The 20,567-nt window shown below is 32.7% G+C and overlaps 4 protein-coding genes across 4 annotated transcripts; 3 read left to right on the plus strand and 1 right to left on the minus strand.

Moving 5' to 3' along the window:
- Window positions 1–1,099: 1,099 nt before the first annotated feature.
- LOC123919837 (F-box protein SNE-like) lies at window positions 1,100–1,786 on the plus strand. The gene has a single exon (XM_045971845.1). The coding sequence runs from the start codon at window positions 1,182–1,184 to the stop codon at window positions 1,692–1,694; it is 513 nt and encodes a 170-aa protein (XP_045827801.1). The 5' UTR covers window positions 1,100–1,181; the 3' UTR covers window positions 1,695–1,786.
- A 4,005-nt stretch (window positions 1,787–5,791) lies between these two features.
- Window positions 5,792–9,186, plus strand: LOC123919838. Its single transcript, XM_045971846.1, has 2 exons — window positions 5,792–6,118; window positions 6,689–9,186. The coding sequence occupies exon 2, from the start codon at window positions 6,810–6,812 to the stop codon at window positions 8,856–8,858; it is 2,049 nt and encodes a 682-aa protein (XP_045827802.1). The 5' UTR covers window positions 5,792–6,118; window positions 6,689–6,809; the 3' UTR covers window positions 8,859–9,186.
- A 2,283-nt stretch (window positions 9,187–11,469) lies between these two features.
- Window positions 11,470–13,822, plus strand: LOC123919839 (serine carboxypeptidase-like 50). The gene is made up of 2 exons (XM_045971847.1): window positions 11,470–11,686; window positions 12,273–13,822. The coding sequence occupies exons 1-2, from the start codon at window positions 11,533–11,535 to the stop codon at window positions 13,490–13,492; spliced, it is 1,374 nt and encodes a 457-aa protein (XP_045827803.1). The 5' UTR covers window positions 11,470–11,532; the 3' UTR covers window positions 13,493–13,822.
- Window positions 13,823–17,681: 3,859 nt separating this feature from the next.
- On the minus strand, window positions 17,682–19,490 carry LOC123919840 (40S ribosomal protein S26-3-like). Its single transcript, XM_045971849.1, has 5 exons — window positions 19,379–19,490; window positions 19,189–19,281; window positions 18,999–19,083; window positions 18,673–18,806; window positions 17,682–17,921 (listed from the first exon to the last, which is right to left on the minus strand). Exons 1-5 carry the CDS (start codon window positions 19,379–19,381, stop codon window positions 17,844–17,846), a joined length of 393 nt encoding a protein of 130 aa, XP_045827805.1. The 5' UTR covers window positions 19,382–19,490; the 3' UTR covers window positions 17,682–17,843.
- Between the last annotated feature and the right edge of the window lie 1,077 nt (window positions 19,491–20,567).

Consider the following 20,567-nt stretch of genomic DNA (forward strand, 5'->3'; position numbering starts at 1 on the left):
TTGTAATTAACTTGATGATATCAAATCGAAATGGTTTGATCTTCAATCAATATTGGTTAACATCAACTACTATAGAAAACTATGTGATCTTATAAATGCAGGAAATTCAAAACTTAATTTATTAACGACAGTCTGAATCTTGAGATTTGTCATAATTCCGATAAGTTATAGGACTGAACCAACCATTAAGTGAAAGATAAAAAAAAACTTAAATACACTTTAAGTGAGTCCCCCTATTTTATTTTTATTTTCAAAAAAGGTTTTGGTTTTCCATGGTAAAATTGAATTTCGGTCCTTGATTTATTTTTTATATTCATATAATGTTTTTGATGTACTATTCTATTCATTTATGACATAATATCGTTAATTATATTAATAACATATTTGTCATAAACGTTGTCACAAAATTAAAAAATGACCGAAAACTGAGATAAAGAACAAGAACTAAAATTAAAAAAATTGGAGAACAAAAAATAGGTTTTTAAATTGGACAAAATTTCGTTTTTAAAATAGAGATTAAAAGTATTTGAGTGTTACAATGGATCATCTTCTTAAGTGGTTGTGAATCAATGTTAAATTATCACAAATTCTAATCGCTATCAATAATGTTTTTTATAAGTAAATTTTTTGTCTTCCAAGAAAAAATCATTTATTCTCTCGTCTTTCTTATAATTGGGAATTGGGTCAAATTCAATCCTATAAAATCGATTTGTAAGGTGAAAAATACCCTCACCTATAAACATATATTTAGACCATCTCGTAACCGATGTGAGAATTCTTATTCATACTATCTCGTAACCAATATGAGAGTTCTTAACTGTCTTTACCACTAAAACAAGTTACATGATTAACTTCAATTCGATACAAGTTACATATTTATATTTTGGTTGCTTTAATCGAACCAATATCAATTAAGTAGTTATCTAAATCATAAAAATGAAAATACCCATTAATTTATGCTTTCAAACAAGTTAAAATTTAAAAGTATATACATCAAAACAAGACAAATAAATTTGTCACACCTTTGTTTTCTTTTTCATAAAATAAAAAATGAAAAATATTTGTCACAACCTAGAAACTTTGTAAGTTAAAACCACACCCCACTTTCACATTCCATATTTTTCTTCTTCAACTCACCACTATTACTATACACACTCTCTTGGTTTCTCTCTTATTCCACTATGGTGCACCACCACCATTACCATGAATATATGCAACAAAAAATGAGAAGAAACACTTCAAATCAACAACAACAAAATAAACGACACAAATTTTTCATAAACGACAACATTGACATTCTACGAGAAATCCTTAAACGACTCGACGGTCCTTCACTCGGTGTAGCATCCTGTGTATGTCGTTTATGGTGCAACCTCACAAACAACGATGATTCTATTTGGGAACATCTCTGCTTCCGCCACGTGTTAACTCCACCTCCAGCGACGGTGAGACCAGTTGTGGTGGCGCTTGGTGGTTACAAGAGACTTTATATGGTATGTGTTAGGCCGGTGTTGAGTCGACTCAGTGAGTCGGAACGAGTTATGAAACGAGTTTGGACTCGGCATGAGGTTCAGCTTTCGTTGTCTTTGTTTTGTATTGATAGTTACGAGAGACTTGCTGGTGGTGGTGGAATGATTGCCAGTGATGCGTCTCCATCGTCCCTCATGTTCCTCTGTAACCCCATCAACGTCTGATTAATTTATTCTTTTTTATTTTTTTTTATTTAATATTATTATTAGTATTATTCACCTTTTGCATTTTATTAATTATTAATTAATACATAATCTTTTGCCCCCTCTTTCTCATCATTCTATTATTATTTTTAGTTTATTTATTATTATATTTTATTATTTTATATAATATTTTATTATTTTTTGGTTGAATTTTAATTAACGAGTTTATTGTGGGAACGAATAGTTAGAAAGAATTGAGTTGAAATAAATTTAAGTTGAGCAGTAGTATTTCTTAATTTTGTCTATCTCATAATCAATTATTCATTATACACCAAATTCAAATATTAGCATTTTGTTTGTTTATTTTAATTAACTTGATTATATTTTGTTTGTTTGGACTTTGGATTCTTATTAACTTGTTTTCTATTTGTTTTTCCTCCCAATGTTGTTGTCATTTTTTTAATATATTAATGAAAGATTATAATAATGGATTATTCATGAGAAAGACAATGCAAGTATGAATTATTGTTATTTTTTTATTTATAATTTTATTTGAAGTCCTATGGATCTTTTAGACTTTTGAGGACATGGATTATTTAAAAATAGCTTAATCTCGTGGTCCTATGAATTTTTTTCTTTGTTTGGTGTTTTCTAAATGGAATATTGCTTTTTCTCTTCATGTTATACCATCTTTCTGTTTCTTTTTTTCTTCCCTTTTTTTTTTGTTTTGAAATGACACCCCATTTGCTCCATTAGAAGGGAAAAAAAACTCAATTAATAGTTTCCGAGTAAAGTTGTTAGTTTTCATCCACTTACTATAAGGGTGTGTTTGTTTCAAGGTATGAAATTGCATTTTTTGAAATGATATTCCTAGGATTATTATTTCCAGGAATAACATTCATACTCATGTGTTTGGTTAAAATTTAGATTTCATGGGAATGTTTTTAAAATTTATATAAAATAAAAAATTGAAAAAATAAAAATGCAAATAAATGTGAGTGGTAGTGGGAAGTTATGAGAAGTTATAGGAAGTTGAGTTTTATTCCCATGGGAATGTTATATTCCCACCCTATTAGCATGAGAATAACAAGTGTAGAAGTTATGTGTAATTAACATTCCTGGGATTAAAAAATTCCTGGGAACAAATTTTCAAAACTTGAAACAAACATAGCAATGTTACATTTCAGATCTCATATTCCCAGGAATAACATTACAAACCTTGAAACAAACACATCCTAATTAACATGAACTCACTAAAAAGAACGAACTCATAGGATACAAATACAACCTCCTCCTGAATTAGTCATGAATGATTTGTGCAAAAAATTCATATGGTATATTTGCTAAAAATATAAAAATGTGTAGTTATAAAAGGTCATTTAGTTGTGTATTATGTTCCCTTGGAAATCCTTAGTCCTATGGATGATCATATCCCGCAAATCGAATTAATCCAAACCGAAATCACAGAAAATCGCATTTAGTTTTAACCGCAAGGATATTTTTCTTCTACACCGCGCAGTTTAATTTGGTTTGGGGTTTTTATTTCAGAAAACCGAACCAAACCAAATCAAACCGCAATATTTAACTTAACTTTTCAATTATTGATAATCAATCCAAATTAAGTCATAAAACAGTAGGCTATCAAAATATATCATTTCACGCGATCTAGAACTATATTTTTGGTATTAAAAATAAGTTATTATGTATATACAATTATTATATATGCATATTGTATAATGTAAACAATAAAATAAATTAAATTTTTTTATATTTATTTTGTAACAAGTTGGAAATATTGTCAATTTTTTTTATATCGTGATAAACCGCACAAGCTAAACCAACCTAACCGCATTGGTTTGGTTTGATTTGGATGACTTTTTAAAAATCAACCGAACCAAACCGAACCGCATGCATTTTTATCTCGCAGTTAGGATGTCTTTTATACTCAAAATTGAACCAAATCGCACCGCGAACACCCCTACTTAATCCCAAATAGGTCGTTTTCTTATTCCTCCATCCCCTCTCACATGGCTTATGTAAATAGATACTATAGTGCAACATTATTGAGTGCAACCAATTAAAAACTTAATTTGTGTAAAAAAATATAGGTCTAAGAATTTCATATTTCATGTAGGTCTAAGAATTTTATATTTTATATAAAAACTACCTGATTTAGACTTTAGAGACTCATATAAAAAGTGTGAATAACACTATCCTATTGTAAAATTTCTCTCCAACAATTTTGCAAGTCTATATATATTAATTGACATTGGCAACTTCACATCAGAAATCTCATGTCCTGAAAAACTGGTCGTTATACCACTCAGAATTGGTTAAATCGTACTCCTCGACAGAAATGGTGAAAGTTTCCAAAATCAATCTTCATATCTAGAGATATCAATTTATGACAACAAAAATACGTACTACTATTTAATAGTACTAACCAATTCAAATGCCCATCTAAAACAGTTATATTACATATTAGTATTTGTATGTTTCCTTTTTAAAATAGAAACAAAGTAGTGCAAATAAATGATGAAAAATATTATCTCATGGTGGAACTATAGATTACCAGATTTATTTTTCTTGAAAATCAGAGGAGAGTTAATAAAAAAAGAAAAGTACATATGATCTGCATCTAAAGATTTACGAATGTTCTTTTTAAAAATATTAGAAAAAAAAAACTAAAGAAATGGACGATACTTGCCTCCTAGAAGAAGCATAAGATACCTTTCTTTTTTTATTTATTTATTTATGGGAAGTAATATAGATGCTACTAGTAATTTGGTATAAGGTTTTTATCGCTGTAGTTAATTTTAATGGATATCCAGGACATATAATAAAAGGATATTCACTCAAATTTAATACTGCTAAAATCCTGAAAATGTTGAATCCGCAAACAAACTCAGATCATTCAAGTAAATAGTAGAATACACATGTCTTTAGATTAAATGAGATGAAATCAAACAACGTCGAATTGAGACAACAAAATCATTAAAAAAAAAAAGTAAACCTAAAAATCATCTAATATATATGTCGAAACCACTTATTTAAATTAAAGGAGATGAAAAATATGCACATGGGTGATTTCAGATAAGAAAAAACTCGAAATCATCTATTTCCTACGAAAAAATACGAAAAACTTAGAGAGAATGCGGAAGTTAATTCTCCTGATAAAAATTAGGGCGGACACATAAAAAGATAAGACTTTTACTACTCGAATGAGTTGATTGTTAATTACTACGGTAGTAATTTCTCTCAAGGTGAGATTATTACTATCTTCTCGTGTTTCATATAATAAAGAAGAAAAATTTAGTTCATTAAAACCATTGATGTGCAATTAATGTTATATTTTTGAAATTTATCAGAAATATAAATTCATTAATTATTTTTTAAAAAAATCATTGTTATATTTTTTGAAATCATCAACAAAAAAGTATAATTTTTGAAATTTTCCTCTAAATATAATTTTGAGTTTAAATAATAGGCAAAATTGACCAACAATTAGGTAAGTGATATATGTCTCTTATAGAGATGATCAATAAATTATTCGAAAAAAATTATTCGACTCTATAACGACAATAAAAACTTTATACTAGTATATAAAAGTAATAGATAAAATTGGGATAAACCTAAAATTAAAATCAAATAATTTGTAATATAACCATTTTTTAATGTAATAGTAAAATGTAGAAGATATCAACCGTGTTTTTTTTTTTCTTCTGTTTATAACATAGTTGATCGAACCTATGATCTTTACTCCTTTAATATGCTATGCTTATCAACCATATTTAAGCACAAGAAGATGCAATATAATTATTTTATTTTAATTCTAACTCAAATAAAAAAAAAATCTAACTAAAATTCACTAGCTATCACTAATATTGCTCCAAACCATTATCCAACTTAGCACTAACTACACAACACGATCTCTAACTTCTAACACCCACCAAAACCATAGATAAATTTATTCTCCAATAAATAAATAAAAAACTAAACACAAAACAAATGTTTTTAATATATATTTATTATTAAAAAAAAGGTAAATTTATAATTTCCATTATTACGCACCAACGGTTCACATTAGCATGTTCCAACAACCTCAGTAATAAACAGCGTTTACTTCGTTTGAAAATTATTATAATTTCTTTTTTTAATTTTAATTATTTTTCTTTACCTTGTCTTTCTAATCTCGGCGATTGTCTTGTCGGAAATTCATAACCACCACTTTGTTCCAAATCCGACCCACTTCACTTTCTGAACAACCCGGATCCATTTCAATTCGACCCATTTTCCACCATCATTCAATCTTCAACCTTTACCACAAATCTCACTCTTTTCAGTGAAGTTTAGAGTCAGTTTTTTTTTTTTTGCTTCAGATTTCAATTACACGTGGCGATCTGGGTCTTCTTCTTCAACACTTCATTTTATCATTTTCAATCTCAGTGAGTATTTTTCTTTTTATTTATTTATTTAATTTTTTTTTTGAATTTTTGAATGTTTTGTTAGCGCTTATTTTAACTGCATCTGGGTGGTAGTTTTTTTTTAAATAAAATAAAATATGATAAAAAATTTGGAGTTTTTTGTAATGGGGTTTCGATCTACGTGCAAAAGATTTAAATTTTTTTGTTTGTTTGTTAAATCTAGGTGAATTAGTTGTTAACAAAAAAATTTGGTTTTTTTTTAATCAGATTTAGTTTTTTTTATTTTTATTAATTTGTAAAAATGATGAATTATGAGATGCTACTTGATTTTGAATATGGAAAGTGTTTGGCTACTTGTAAGATTTAGGAAATAGATGGAAAAAGAAAGTTGTGTTTAGCTACTTTTATGATTTACTTAATTTATATGTAAGATAGAAAATTGTGTTTCAACTTAATGTCTTGATCTGTTCATTTTAATCCATAATTTAGGTTTGTTTATGTTGGTTAGTTTAGTGAAAATGTTTGTGATTTGGTGTTTTTTGATGAATGTTGTGTTAGATTCATAATTAACATTTCTCACTTTTTGCTTAGTTCATTCTAAAACTGTTGGAAAACATGGAAATGAGGTTGTATATGACATTCGAAACGTTGTTGGGCCGATCGTAGCTTATTTTTCAAGTTGAGTTGAGTTGTGAAGTGATTTGGTTCCTACATGGAAGCAAATAAAGAGGAGGCACTTAAGGCAGTAGAGATTGCTGAGAAGAAATATGCTCAGAGAGACTTTGCAGGCGCAAAAAACTATGCTTTAAAGGCGAAAACACTTTGTCCTGAGTTGGAGGGTATATCTCAAATGGTGTCCACATTTGATGTTTACATTGCTTCTGAGTTCAGACATAATGGTGAACTCGATTATTATTCAGTTCTCGGATTAAAACCTACTGCAGATAAAGAAGCGGTTAAAAGACAGTACAAGAAGTTGGCAGTGTTACTTCATCCTGATAAGAACAAATGTGTGGGAGCTGATGGTGCATTTAAGCTTGTTTCCGAGGCGTGGACTTGGCTTGACAATGCCATGCGTAGTTCTTACGATCGTAAGAGAAATTATGCTTCTTTTCATGCTACAGGTTATAACAAATGTTCCAATTTGTCAGCCTCTCGTAATAGACTAGACACGTTTTGGACAATTTGTACTTCTTGTAAGGTTCAGTATGAGTATCTACGTAAGTATGTGAATAAAAAACTCTCATGTAAGAACTGCCGTGGCATTTTCATTGCTGTTGAAACTGGAGCAGCCCCAGCAAATGGTTCGTTTCCATATACACCTTTGCCGTATGTGCCGGGAAATGGTTATGGAAATCATTCATTTGACGGGGTTACATATGTTCCTACTAATGCCACCTATTTTAATGGGAATGGTGTCGCAGGATACCGTTCTGGACACGGTTACGAGTATGTTTCAAATGTTTCGTTTCAGTTGGGCTCTGCTGGACTTATCCATCAAAATGGATCGGCCACTACCTTACCTGCTGGTTCCGTATATCGGGTTAATGGACATACGAAGAGGGGAAGACCAAAGGTCAAATCAGGAGTCAATGGAAGGCATCCTATGGTGGAGACTGTGGTCAATATAAACTCGCATGTATCTTTTTCCAGCAATGAACCACAGGAAGTTAAGCCAGGTAGACCTGAAAAGAAACGCAAAGTTACGGTGGGATCCGATTTCAGAAATGGCTATGTCGAGAAGGGTTCAAAATGTGCTTCGGAAGCAGTGGTTTCAAATGGCCAGAAGGTTTCCTGTGTAAATGAAATTCAGACCAAACATTGTTTCATGCCACCTCCATTTGATGCGAGAAAATTATTGATTGAGAAAGCCAGGACAGTTATTAGGAAGAAACTCGAAGAGATGAAGCTGTCATCTGAAGTTGCAACTCTGAATGAGAAAGAAAAAGCACAAGTTGATGTTTGTCCAGTCAAAAAAGAGACATGTAGGAGAGCACCTCTGAATGTTTCTGGCCTTCCGTTGGAGCAAGGAAAAGTCAATCCGATCTCAATAACTGTCCCTGATTCTGACTTTCATGACTTCGATAAAGATAGGACAGAGGAATGTTTCATGCCAAAGCAAATATGGGCCTTATATGATGAGGAAGATGGAATGCCGCGATTGTATTGTCTGATCCGCGAGGTTATATCTGTTAATCCATTTAAGATTCATATCAGTTACTTGAATTCCAAAACTGATAGCGAATTCGGCTCAGTAAACTGGCTTGAATCAGGTTTTACCAAATCTTGTGGAAATTTCAGGGCTTGGACTTCAGATATTGTCGACCAAGTTAACATATTTTCTCATATTCTAAGCCGAGAGAAGGCTGGTCGAGGTGGTTGTGTTCGCATATATCCGAGAAGTGGAGATATTTGGGCTGTTTATCGAAATTGGTCACCAGATTGGAACCGATCTACACCAGACAAAGTAAGGCATGAATATGACATGGTGGAGGTGCTTTATGATTACTCCGAGGATCTTGGTGTTTGTGTTTGTCCCCTTATTAAATTATCCGGATTTAAAACAGTATACAAAAGGAATCCTGACAACGGTGCCGAAAGATGGATACCGAGAAGAGAAATGGTACGCTTTTCTCACCAAGTTCCTTATTGGTTACTCAAAGGGGAGGAAAGCAATTTGCCGGATCGGTGTTTTGACCTTGATCCAGCTGCAACTCCAGACGGGCTTCTTCATACTGCTACAGAAGGAAATGCTTTGTAGGTTATATTATAAAATGGTGAAACAATTATTTAAGTTTGCACTTTTAGCATTCATGTTATTTTAGATTTAACTGCACACTATGTCACATTTGGTTACATATCAATGTGATTTGAGATTAACATAAGACATTTTAGGAGGGTGATACTTTGATTTGTAAGATTTGTCTTAGACTTTAAGATCTAGTGATTGCTTGTTGCCATAGGAGGTGTAAGGTAACTCTTGATGTAAGACTTAAGGACACATTGGCATTGTAACAGTGTTTCTGACCAGTATTTGCTGGTTAGGAATTGATTCAATCAAAGGCTGAAACCAAATTTAAATCCTACAATCTTGATGTGACTGATTCTTCTTTATTGCAAGTTTTTTTTTAGCTGTATCTGATTAGTGGTATGAGTATGATTATAGAGTTACCACATCAGTTTCTCTTTATTTTTAAGTTACATTCGTAAATTATGATATTTTCAACTTCTCTTAATGACAATCTCCCACATAACAAGCAGCAACCTTTTTTAACTGATATACTCTTTTTTAACTTTTATAACTCTAAAATATAAGCAAAAACCGGTTAACTTATTTTTGTTTATATTTTGAGATAGACAGAACATTAATATTGAACTCCTTACTCTAACAATTGAAAAAGAACATACATACATGGTTTTCTAAAAGAATCTTCATTTTGAAAATTCATCAAATTTTGTTATTTAAACAATAGGATTTACATAGAAAAAATTGAATTGCCCTCTAAAATTATATTACTTCAAAAAAATTCTTCATTCTAAAAATTGTTTAAGAGATTTTATGTGACATATGAGATTAATTTAAGACATAACTGGAATCTAAGTTTCTAACTCAAAGTCATGATAATTGAAAGAAACCCAATTTTCTTTTGAAATAAGATCTCACTCTTATTCTCAGATTCTTCACTCTTCAATGATTCATTCTTCACCACCAAGATTTTTTCATATTTATCATCTCTCCCAATTCTGAAACCATTTCTTAACAAAACAATGGCTGCCACTGATATTGTCAAAATCGCTAGTTTGTTTGCTCATTGCAATGTTAGCAATCACTTGAATCTCAATGGTGATTGCTTATCAGAGTTGTTCATTTCGTATCAAAATCTTGGAGAATGAACGTCAAATTGTACTTGACCATGATAGAATAAAATATTCTTGTAATTTGTTTTTTTTACGGTAAAATATTCTTGTAATTATTTTCATCTATGTTTGTCATTATTTCCATATGACTTAATGTGTTTTGATTGGTAAAACAGCAAGGACCGGATATAACAGTACAAGACAGAACAAATAATACAGGACAAGATAAAACCGTACCGAAGAGATATAGGACGATAATATTTTTATATTCGAAAATAAAAAGGGTATTTTCATATTTTTTTTATAGTTGTACTGTGGACAAAAAGTTGTTCCGTGGACCGTGGTTCAGTGAGGGACAAAAAATCTTGTTTTTGTCTATCTCTTGATACTTAATTTGTCCAGTCTCATAACCAGTTTCAAATCAAACATGGTACAACAAAAGTTGTCATGTCCAGTCCCTTATTTTTTAGCAGATAATTTGTTAATAATGTACTATATACAAAGTGTTATTACCATTGAAGCAAAATATGTATGAGTTGTATAAGTATTACATGGTATTGTATAAACCATTTGTTAGTAATATATGATATTCAAAGTGATATCATTATTGGAAATGCTCTAAATAGAAAATGACCGATTAATTGGTTAAGGTATTTACAGCACATTATTCTCCACATAAACTTACCTGAATCATATGAATTTCGGAGTACTTGGCAAGGTAGGTATTTAGCAGTTAGCACATTATGTGATGGAATTTTATTTTTTTACTTGCTTCCTCTCTCACTCTTGTCCTGCTAATTCAACCCCAAAACCATCAATATTCCCAATTGTTCTTATAGGCCTTCAAGAAATTAAGTTGCATGCAACTCATTAGTAAAGAGTAAGTTTCCTTGTAGTTGTTAGAAGGAGTTGTGTACACGTTTTTTTAGCTGTATCTGATTAGTATGTGTAAAAACTGAAGCATGGTTATAGAGTTACCACATCATTTTCTCTTTATTTTTAAGTTACATTTGTAAACTATGATATTTTCAACTTCTCTTAATTACACTAGCCACCTCCTTTCAACATTATTAAGAAATTAATTTCAGAGTGTTTTTTAAAATAAGGGTCGTGTTAAACGGTGTCATCGGGACACTTGTTAAGCATACTAATATGTATAGTGTTGTACAAAGCACTTCACCAAATTTATTTATACTAATTGTTAAATGTGATTAGATGTCTCTCTCCTTAGCTCAAATAGTAAAAGTGGTGAAACACGTGCATATCGAAATTTACATCGAGGTTGACTGAATTACGATAAAAAATATATTGTGATTCAACATCAAACATGCACAACTAATAGTAGGGTGACACTCCTCCAATCCAACCTCAGTACAGAAAATACTTTAGGGATCAAAAGTTGTTGAAAAATTTTTACAGGACTAAAAATGAAATTTAAAATATTTATAGGGACAAACATATTTAACAATTTTTATTTATAATAAAATAATGTTTCATATACTGCTGGAAGTCAATGGGGAGAGACAAGACACCCTCGTGTGTGTTTCATATTTCTTGTCCTTTGTAGATTAGATTAGATGAAGATGAAGAAGAAAAACTCAACAACCCTCTTCATCAATACACTCATTTTCTTCTCCTTAATACAATTTCAAACCTCACTCTCACTCTCAGATTCTTCAACATCATTTCCCAAAGAAGCACTTCCTACAAAATCAGGTTATCTACCAATAAGTCTGTTGTGGCAAGTGTGAGTGGTTAAGTCCCACATTGCTTAGAAAAGTGGAGGTTGAACACTTTATAAGTGAGATGACCCATAAACCTAACACCTTAAGGTTTTGGGTAAGAGTGTGGTGTCCAACTCACTTGTAGAGTTGTTCTTAAGCCCAATGTGGATGATCCCCCGGCTACCCCCTCGTGATGTCCCAACAGTGGTATCAGAGCTGATGGTTCGACGAAGGGTTGAACTGGCTCCTTGTATCGAAAGTCTTCCTGACAAAGGTGGTCAGGCGGCGAGTCCCGTGGAGCAGTGTGGCTTACGGCGGTACAAGTGTATGATGAAGAAAGCTTCCGCTTGAGGGGGAGCATATCCAAGAATGGATGGACTCACACTTGAGGGGGAGATTGTTGTGGCAAGTGTGAGTGGTTAAGTCCCACATTGCTTAGAAAAGTGGAGGTTGAACACTTTATAAGTGAGATGACCCATAAACCTAACACCTTAAGGTTTTGGGTAAGAGTGTGGTGTCCAACTCACTTGTAGAGTTGTTCTTAAGCCCAATGTGGATGATCCCCCGGCTACCCCTCGTGATGTCCCAACAAAGTCCTACATCAACTTCCTCAATTTTCTACACATTTTATGAAGCAAAAAACTCAACTTCACCTCTCTCACAAACACCACTTCTCATTTGGCTTCAAGGTGGCCCTGGTTGCTCTTCCATGGTTGGCAACTTCTATGAACTAGGACCATATCTTATCACCAATTCACTCACCCTTCAACCTAACCATGCTTCTTGGAATAGAATATTTGGCCTTCTTTTTCTAGATAATCCCATTGGAACTGGATTCAGTGTAGCCTCTACCCTACAAGAGATTCCAACCGATCAAACCGCGGTCGCGGAACATCTTTTCGCGGCTATAACAAGGTTTGTTAAACTTGATCCTGTTTTTAAACATCGTCCTATTTATATTACTGGTGAAAGTTATGCTGGAAAATATGTTCCTGCAATTGGTTATTATATTTTAGAGAAAAATGCTAAGTTGAAAGATTTTGAGAGAGTGAATTTAGTTGGTGTTGCAATTGGTAATGGTTTAACTGATCCTGTGACTCAAATGGTTACTCATGCTGATAATGCTTATTATGTTGGTTTAATCAATGAGAGGCAAAAGAATGAGTTGGTAAAAGCTCAAGTTGAAGCTGTTGAGTTGGTAGAGAGAAGGAATTGGAGTGAAGCAACTGATGCGCGAAACCGTGTCTTGAATCTGTTGCAAAATATGACAGGGTTGGCTACTTTGTATGATTATTCGCGGAAAATTCCTTATGAAGACTATTTGGTTGCGAAGTTCTTGAATATCGACGAGGTGAGAAAGGCCTTAGGAGTGAATGTTGATGAATCGTTTGTTTACGAGAAATGCAGTCACGTAGTTGGGGCTGCATTGCATGCTGATTTGATGAAGAGTGTAAAGTATATGGTGGAGAAATTATTGAAGGAGGGGATGAGGGTTTTGTTGTATCAAGGTCAGCGCGATTTGAGGGTCGGTGTGGTTCAAGTCGAGGCTTGGGTGAAGACTATGAAGTGGGAAGGGATAGTTGAGTATGTGAATGCTGAGAGGGAGATTTGGAAGGTAAATGGAGAGGTAGCTGGTTATGTACAAAAATGGAAGTCATTTACTAATGTTGTGGTTTTAGGAGGTGGACATCTTTTACCTACTGATCAACCTTCGAATTCTCAAGCTATGATTGAAGATTGGGTTTTGGAGAAGGGTTTGTTTGGAAATGTGTTGTACTCAAATGTATCCACAAAATCTTTGTATGATGAGTGATGTCTAACAATTTGTGATTGTTGAGTATGGCTCATAGACAGAGAAGGTCGACAAGGGGCCGTGGGGGAGCCGAGCGAGCATAGCAAGTGAGGCGAGACACACTTTGCCGAACTGCGTAACCAAGTAATCGTGTTCGTTGTTTGCTATTTGCATGTCCTATTTCTCTTTTGTTAATAGTTGCTGTTCTAACAGACGAAATTTTAAAGGTAATAAAAAGGTTTAGAGTTTTGTTTCTTGTCAATAAAGACCTTGAGAGGAGACCACTAATAATAAGGACATTCCAATCATTGGAAAATTTACTCAACAATACCAGGGTTCTGAGTTTTGTTATAATCTGAATTTCATTCACAAGTTTATATTTCTATTTGATTTTTGTCAACTATGCATCACACTTTCTAATCTTGAAAATAACAAAGACTATAACCTGAATAACTTCTCTCTCTGTTGAGGACATGCTGCAGAGTTATAAACTTATAACCGCGGTACACGCTATATATTAATGCATTGTTTGGCATTCTCATCAAGTTCATGATTCTTAGACTTTGTTATTTCAGACAGGGAAATTGATTTCTTTTTCTGTTGTGACTTACTCAACATACGTGATTTCGTAAAGAAAGAGAGTTTTGAAAAGGATCAATCGGAGTCAGGAAGCGCGATTTCTCTAAGTTAGCATTCTCTCCTTGTCTCTCTTCCATGATCCATCCTATATGTATATACCTCATCTTAAAACTCCTTCCACTTTTAGCAGATTATGCAGATACTTCTAGTAGCAATTATTTGACCATTGCAGTGTTGAGGACATATAAGGACTTTGATGATATGGGTGATGCACAAATTGTTCTGCTTGCACAAGCAATAACAATGTATGAATGTATCAATGACTATTACATTTAAGCCATGGATTAGGAGCGGGAATTGTTAATTAAGACTTAAGCACACAAGGAGAACTCAACCCAAAAGATTAATCCAATAGGTGGGAGAGCCTCGTGGCTTAAGAACCAGTACCACATCGACCACTTCTATCCACTCAATGTGGGAAGGATTGGAACAAGTGTGTTCGATAAGAGTTGGTTCAGCTCAAAACTCCGCTTGAGTTCAACATAAACACTTTTTTCAGTTCAAAACTCGGCTTGATTTTTATACATTAGTTAAGAAAATTATTAGGTTGACAGTAGCCAGGTTATCCTAGCAGAATTTCCTGGTGTATCAAAGGATAAAAAAAACATAAACGATCAACGCAGTAGATTAGGATAAACTAAGACTATGTACTTTCAAATATTTGGAGACTATGTTGTTTTAATTATTTCAGTGTTGAATTTAAGTCAATCATACTGCTATAGTAAATTTGAATTAAATAATGTGGTTGAACTGATAAGTATCCAAGTTTGTTGAACTATTTGGAGCCAAATGCATTTTTTACTGAAAATAAGGTACTAAAACAGCACGTTATTTCTCAAACCAGCGATTCCGAATCCATTTCGTTTGCAAAGAACGTTGTTTCTTTGTATTCAATTAAAGCTTAGAGGTTGAGGATTGTACTAATAACAGAAGAAATCTCAATATACCAGTCTCTCCTAATGTACATTACTAATGGAAGCAGGGATTAAACCATATTGGTACATACTATATATTAATGCATGTCTTGATTATTTGGCCTTCTCATCAAGTTCATAATTCTTAAACTGTTATTTCAGACAGGGAAATTTATTTCTTTGTCAGTTGTGACTTACTCAACATACACGATTTTGTAAGGAGAGTTTCGAAAAGGATCAAACGGAGTCAGGAAGCGAGATTTCTCTAAGTTAGCATTCTCTTCTGGTCTCACGTCCATGATCTATCCTATATCATATGTATATATCTCATCCTAGAACTCCTTCAACTTTTAGCAGATTATGCAGATACTTTCTAGTAGCAGTTCTATGACCATTGCAGAGTTGAGGACACACAGGGATTTTGATGATATGGTTGATGCACAAATTGTTCTTCTTGCACAAACAATAACAATGTGTCAATAATGACTATTACATTTAAGCCATAGATTAGTAGCGGGAATCGTTAAGACTTAGCACATGACAATAATCCAACCTAAAAGATTAATCTAATAGGTGAGAGAGTCTCATGACTTAAGTACCGTTACACATTGAGCACTTCTATCCACTCAATGTGGGAAGGAAAAGAGTCGAACCAGTGAGCTCAACTCGATAAGAGTTGGTTTAACTCAAAAACATGTCATTTTTTTTAGAGCTAAAATCAAAATTCGACATATTTTATCTATGGCCATAAGCATAACACTAAGGGGGATAGTACTACTCAGGCTAAGTCTTCTATCTAAACTTAATGTCTTAGTTTGATGACTACACTAAAATAATTGGTATTCTTTTCTTCCACTTCAACTATGAGAGTACAATGTACACACTCATCCCCTGTATCAACATCCTCCATATTAACCCTAGTCATAATTTTTAGGTTCTGTACTTAAGATTGTGACTTTATATAATAACCATTGAAAATGAAAATTTTGTAACTTATAAACAGATTAATTCACTTCCAGCAACTACTGAATATATGGGTGATGGATATATCATAGTCCCAATACTAATGAGGGAAGAAACATCATCAGTTGAAACATCATCAGGTCAGGTGTTGGGAGAAAGTAAGGTTTTTACTATGATGGGGATGTTAATTCATTTTACTTTTTCTGACTTTAATAGAACTCGAGGAGTTTGATTTTTTTTTTAACAGTATCAAAACAAGAGTTAATCTAATTTGTTTATATTTATTATTTTTTTAAACATCAAAACAAGAGTCAAATGGGTTGGCCCGGCCCAGCCCGGTCCGGTGGGTCAGTCAAAATAAATGGGTTAGGCTGGCCTGAGGATTATTATTGGGCTAGCAATTATCAAGCCCGGACCGACCTTTCTGGGCCTTGTGGGCTAAAGGGTCAGTCTAGCCCATTTAGTTTTACATTTTTTTTCTTCTTCTTTTTATTCAATATTTTTTATATCATTTCAATGTATTAGTTCTTCATAATTATCAATTTTATTGAAACATTATTTGATGCAAGTGTAAATAATTTTTACATCAACACTAAATATCAATTAAACTCTAATTTTAGGTAAATTATATACCCCCTTTTATTAAACTTACACATTTAAATAAATTTTTATAATAACTTATCAATTAAATGATAATTTTTCACTATTATTGTTTTTACAAAAATCACATAAATGTGTTTTTATCAATTAAATGATGTGCTAATAGGCCAGCCAAAGCCTGGTAGGCTAGCCCAACTCAGTCCGATGTACATATGGACTAAATGGGCTTGACCCAAAAAAGCCCGATTGTATTTTGGGCTATATTTTTGAGGCCCAGCCCACACAAGACCCGTGGGCTAATGGGCCAGCCCATCAATCCGGCCCATTTTTTACAGCTCATGACATGCTATTGTGATGAATAATTAGTTGTACACTTTGTCAAAAAAACTACAACTAATTGAGCTCAAGTGTTAGCATATAAACAAGGAGTTTGAATTGTTATTCGTGATACAAATACTTTTAGCCTATGTTTGGATTTGCATTTTGTGCTCAATTATCACATCCCAAGGTGATTTCAACGTGATATTAGCGAAGCAACCTTTCGTAGCTTTAAATATGTGTCTGGTGGCTTTGGGACATGGTTCCAAACAGCTTATTGATGGCATTCATTTCAAGCAAAATCAAAGACTTATCTTTTTTTGATTTAGTTATTGCTAATTATCAAAATATTAATAGACTAGTGTATTATCTTATACTTCGAATCATGTTTAAGGTTCTGTTAATGGATCGATACATATGGAGAGAAAGAGAAGGATGTGGTGCAGATCAAAAATAGTGTTGAATGAGAAAAAATAGAATGTGTTAATAATTTTTATTAGTTAATATCTTAGTCAAATTCATAGTTTAACTTCAAAAGTGGTTTACTTAATAGAAGTGACTTCTCTGTTCTTGTAGTAGTTAAGTCTCAGCCAAACAAGACTTGTGGATTATAAAGCTAAGCTAATCAAAATGAGGAAGCCATTACTCAAGTTTTATAAATTTTAATTTTTTTTTCCCAAAGGTTTTATAAATTTCTACATCTACAGATGAAACAATTTCAAAGGGCCATATCATTCAATTGATAAAGGAAATAGAATACTGTGAGATTCATAATATAGTTCAAAAACTAAACATATATTAAATGCTCCAAAATAAAGGTCTCCCAATAACTAAGTTCACAATTGATCGTCTACACGAAACCAAAAAATTTAAAAACAAGCAAAGGAAATTGTGTTCTTGACATAACACTGATCAAACACAACCAAAACTCTTTGTTTCTAGGTACGGACGGGAGCTCCTCCAGCTACAGCAGGGCGAGGCGCTTGTCCAGGCTGACCTGGCCTTGGTGCGTCATCCTTTTGAAAAACAAACAATAAATAACATTATTAGACACCAAAAAAGTAAGCCAAATATACAAATATATAATTACAAAAAAAAATGATCAACAATTTCCAATAACTTCACATCCACAGAATCAAAGATGATGATTGAAATAAGGATGGAGCGGAGGAATATAAGATATATTGTTTGGTTGTAACAAGTAAGAAATGGGATAAGAGATAAGCCTCTCTTTGCAGAAAAAGGTTTAATTAACTTTCTATGTCTCAATAGTTGTATTACAAGCTAACAAAGAATAATCATTGGACCAACGCCTATAAGATTTAATTAGCTTTTTTACATTTAATCAAAGAAAACTTATTGGTCTAATGCATACAAGATCTAGTACTCAAGGGAGCTAGAATCGTAAAGGATTTTGCTCCCGGCAACTCACTATGTAAAGCAAATTGAAAGTGAACATATCACTCTTATGCACTCAAAAGCAACAATATCTATATCTCCCTATAACAGAGAGAAAGGCTAATGACTAATGAAAATATCAAAATTTTATTAGATTTCTTGGAAAAAGTTTATCTTTGGTAGAATGAGAGTAGGAGACATAATTGGTATTCAATAGGATGCCTTCGCATTCTAGATTACAGCATGAAAGACACTAAAATTCTACAAAAACTATAATGTGCATTTGAAAAAGAACATAAGAGAAACCAAAGTTTCATATATCTGCTTAATCTCATATTTGTATAGCTAAAAAGAGAGTTAGTTAATTACCCTGCGCCTGACGAAGCGCTGTGGAGGGTCACGCTTCCTCCTATCGGTGCGAGATCTAACCCTCACAACATGAGAGTGAATAGCACATGAAACACAGTACTGCATCTTCACATACAGCTTGGGAAGAGTGTATTCTACAAATCACATTAAAAAAAACATAATAATCAATTAATAAAACAACATATGCATGAATAAAAAACATAATCAATTAATTAATTAATGAAACAACATGCGTATGAGTCAAAAACATAACCAATTGAGCAAACAACATAGTATTCATCAAAAGCTAAAATTAACAAAAACAAAGATACAGATAAGAATCATACGGTCATAGACACAAGCTTCCTGAACATCTCTAACAGCAGCTTGTTCAACAATGTTCCTAACCAAAAATCTCTTGATAGCCTTGTCCTGATTTTTAACAACCAAACACCAAAACATGTTCAATTTTCGATTCAACGATAAACAAAAACAAAACTGCAAAAGTGGAGAAGTAAAATTGACATATATATATACCTTGGGACAGCATTTACCACAGTTGGAACAACGAATGAATTTGACATGGCCACGACCATGTTTGTTACGACCACCATTCCTACGTTTGAATGTCTGAAAAAACAAATTGATAAAAAATATGTTAAGATCTGAAAGTGAATAATAATAATAATAGAGAAGATGATGAAGAATGAAGATCCATCTCACTAACCATGGTTGAATTGAAAAAGCTTCAAGTTTGCTATCTCCTTCGCTGGTTCGCGGCTAGGGTTCTGCAGAACTTGAATAACTGTGATGAAATCTGGTTCTGTTTTTTTATATATTGATGGGTCTAAAGCCCAAATTCTAGGGTTTTTTTAGTTTTCAGGCCCAATTTTGCTAAGTACTACTGGTACTTGTTAAACAAAAAAAATAAAAAATATTCTTTTTTTTTTAAGGGAAAAAAAAAACGTAACAAACAAAAATAAAAACACTATCTAGCCAATAACCATCCTTAAAAGGAATTGGGAGAATTCGATTTTAATTTTTGATGAGAACAATTATTGACTAGTATTTATTTACATTGCGGCTGAACTTTGAATTACTGGGTTGCTTATTCGAAGAAACTAGAGGGATAAAAAAAATTGTTATGTAGGATATCACGGCCAAAAATTAAATTTTGTTTCAAGAGATAAGGACGAGGCCATGAATACTGCGTATGAAAAAAATGTGATTGAGAGGATAAACACACTTTGTGTGTTCTACTGTTTCTCGACAAAGATGAGTGACTATTTACGACGGTCAAATTTTTGTGCTTATAATGTAGTAATCCAAAAAATTTCATAAAGATTAAACTAGAGCTTGGTCAAGCCACTGAGTTTGGTCTAGTGGCGAAAGATCTTGGTAGAATGCATGAAACCAAAAACTAGAGCTTGAACTTTTTGAAAAATAAATCTTAAGGAGCAAAATTGATTTTTTTATTTTATTTTATTTTTATAATTTTTTTTTTTAAACTCAAAATAAATTATAGAAAAGAAAAGTGGAGTACAAAGAGGGGGGACCAAACCAAACCCTCAAACAACATTAACATATTCTAAAAAACGGGAGGCCGAGCCTATTTCTATCAAGATCCTCTCTAATGATGATAGGAGAAATATTCCACCAAGCATAATCGTTCAAAGCAAGACCAAAAGAGGCAAGTTTATCAGCACAGTGGTTCCCTTCCCTATAAATATGAGAGACAATTTATTTCATTTTAAATTGAGTGACAATTTCATAAATCAACAAATAATATATGGGTAAAAAAAATAAATGTATTAAAATTTTGACCAAACAATTTATTTTTTGTCCCGCATATGAATAATCGTGAAGTATCAAGTTTTCTAACATTTCAACTAGATTTTTTTTTCAGGAGATCAAGG

This window comes from Trifolium pratense, linkage group LG4 (genome assembly GCF_020283565.1).
Source record: "Trifolium pratense cultivar HEN17-A07 linkage group LG4, ARS_RC_1.1, whole genome shotgun sequence".
Classification (NCBI taxonomy): Eukaryota; Viridiplantae; Streptophyta; class Magnoliopsida; order Fabales; family Fabaceae; genus Trifolium; species Trifolium pratense.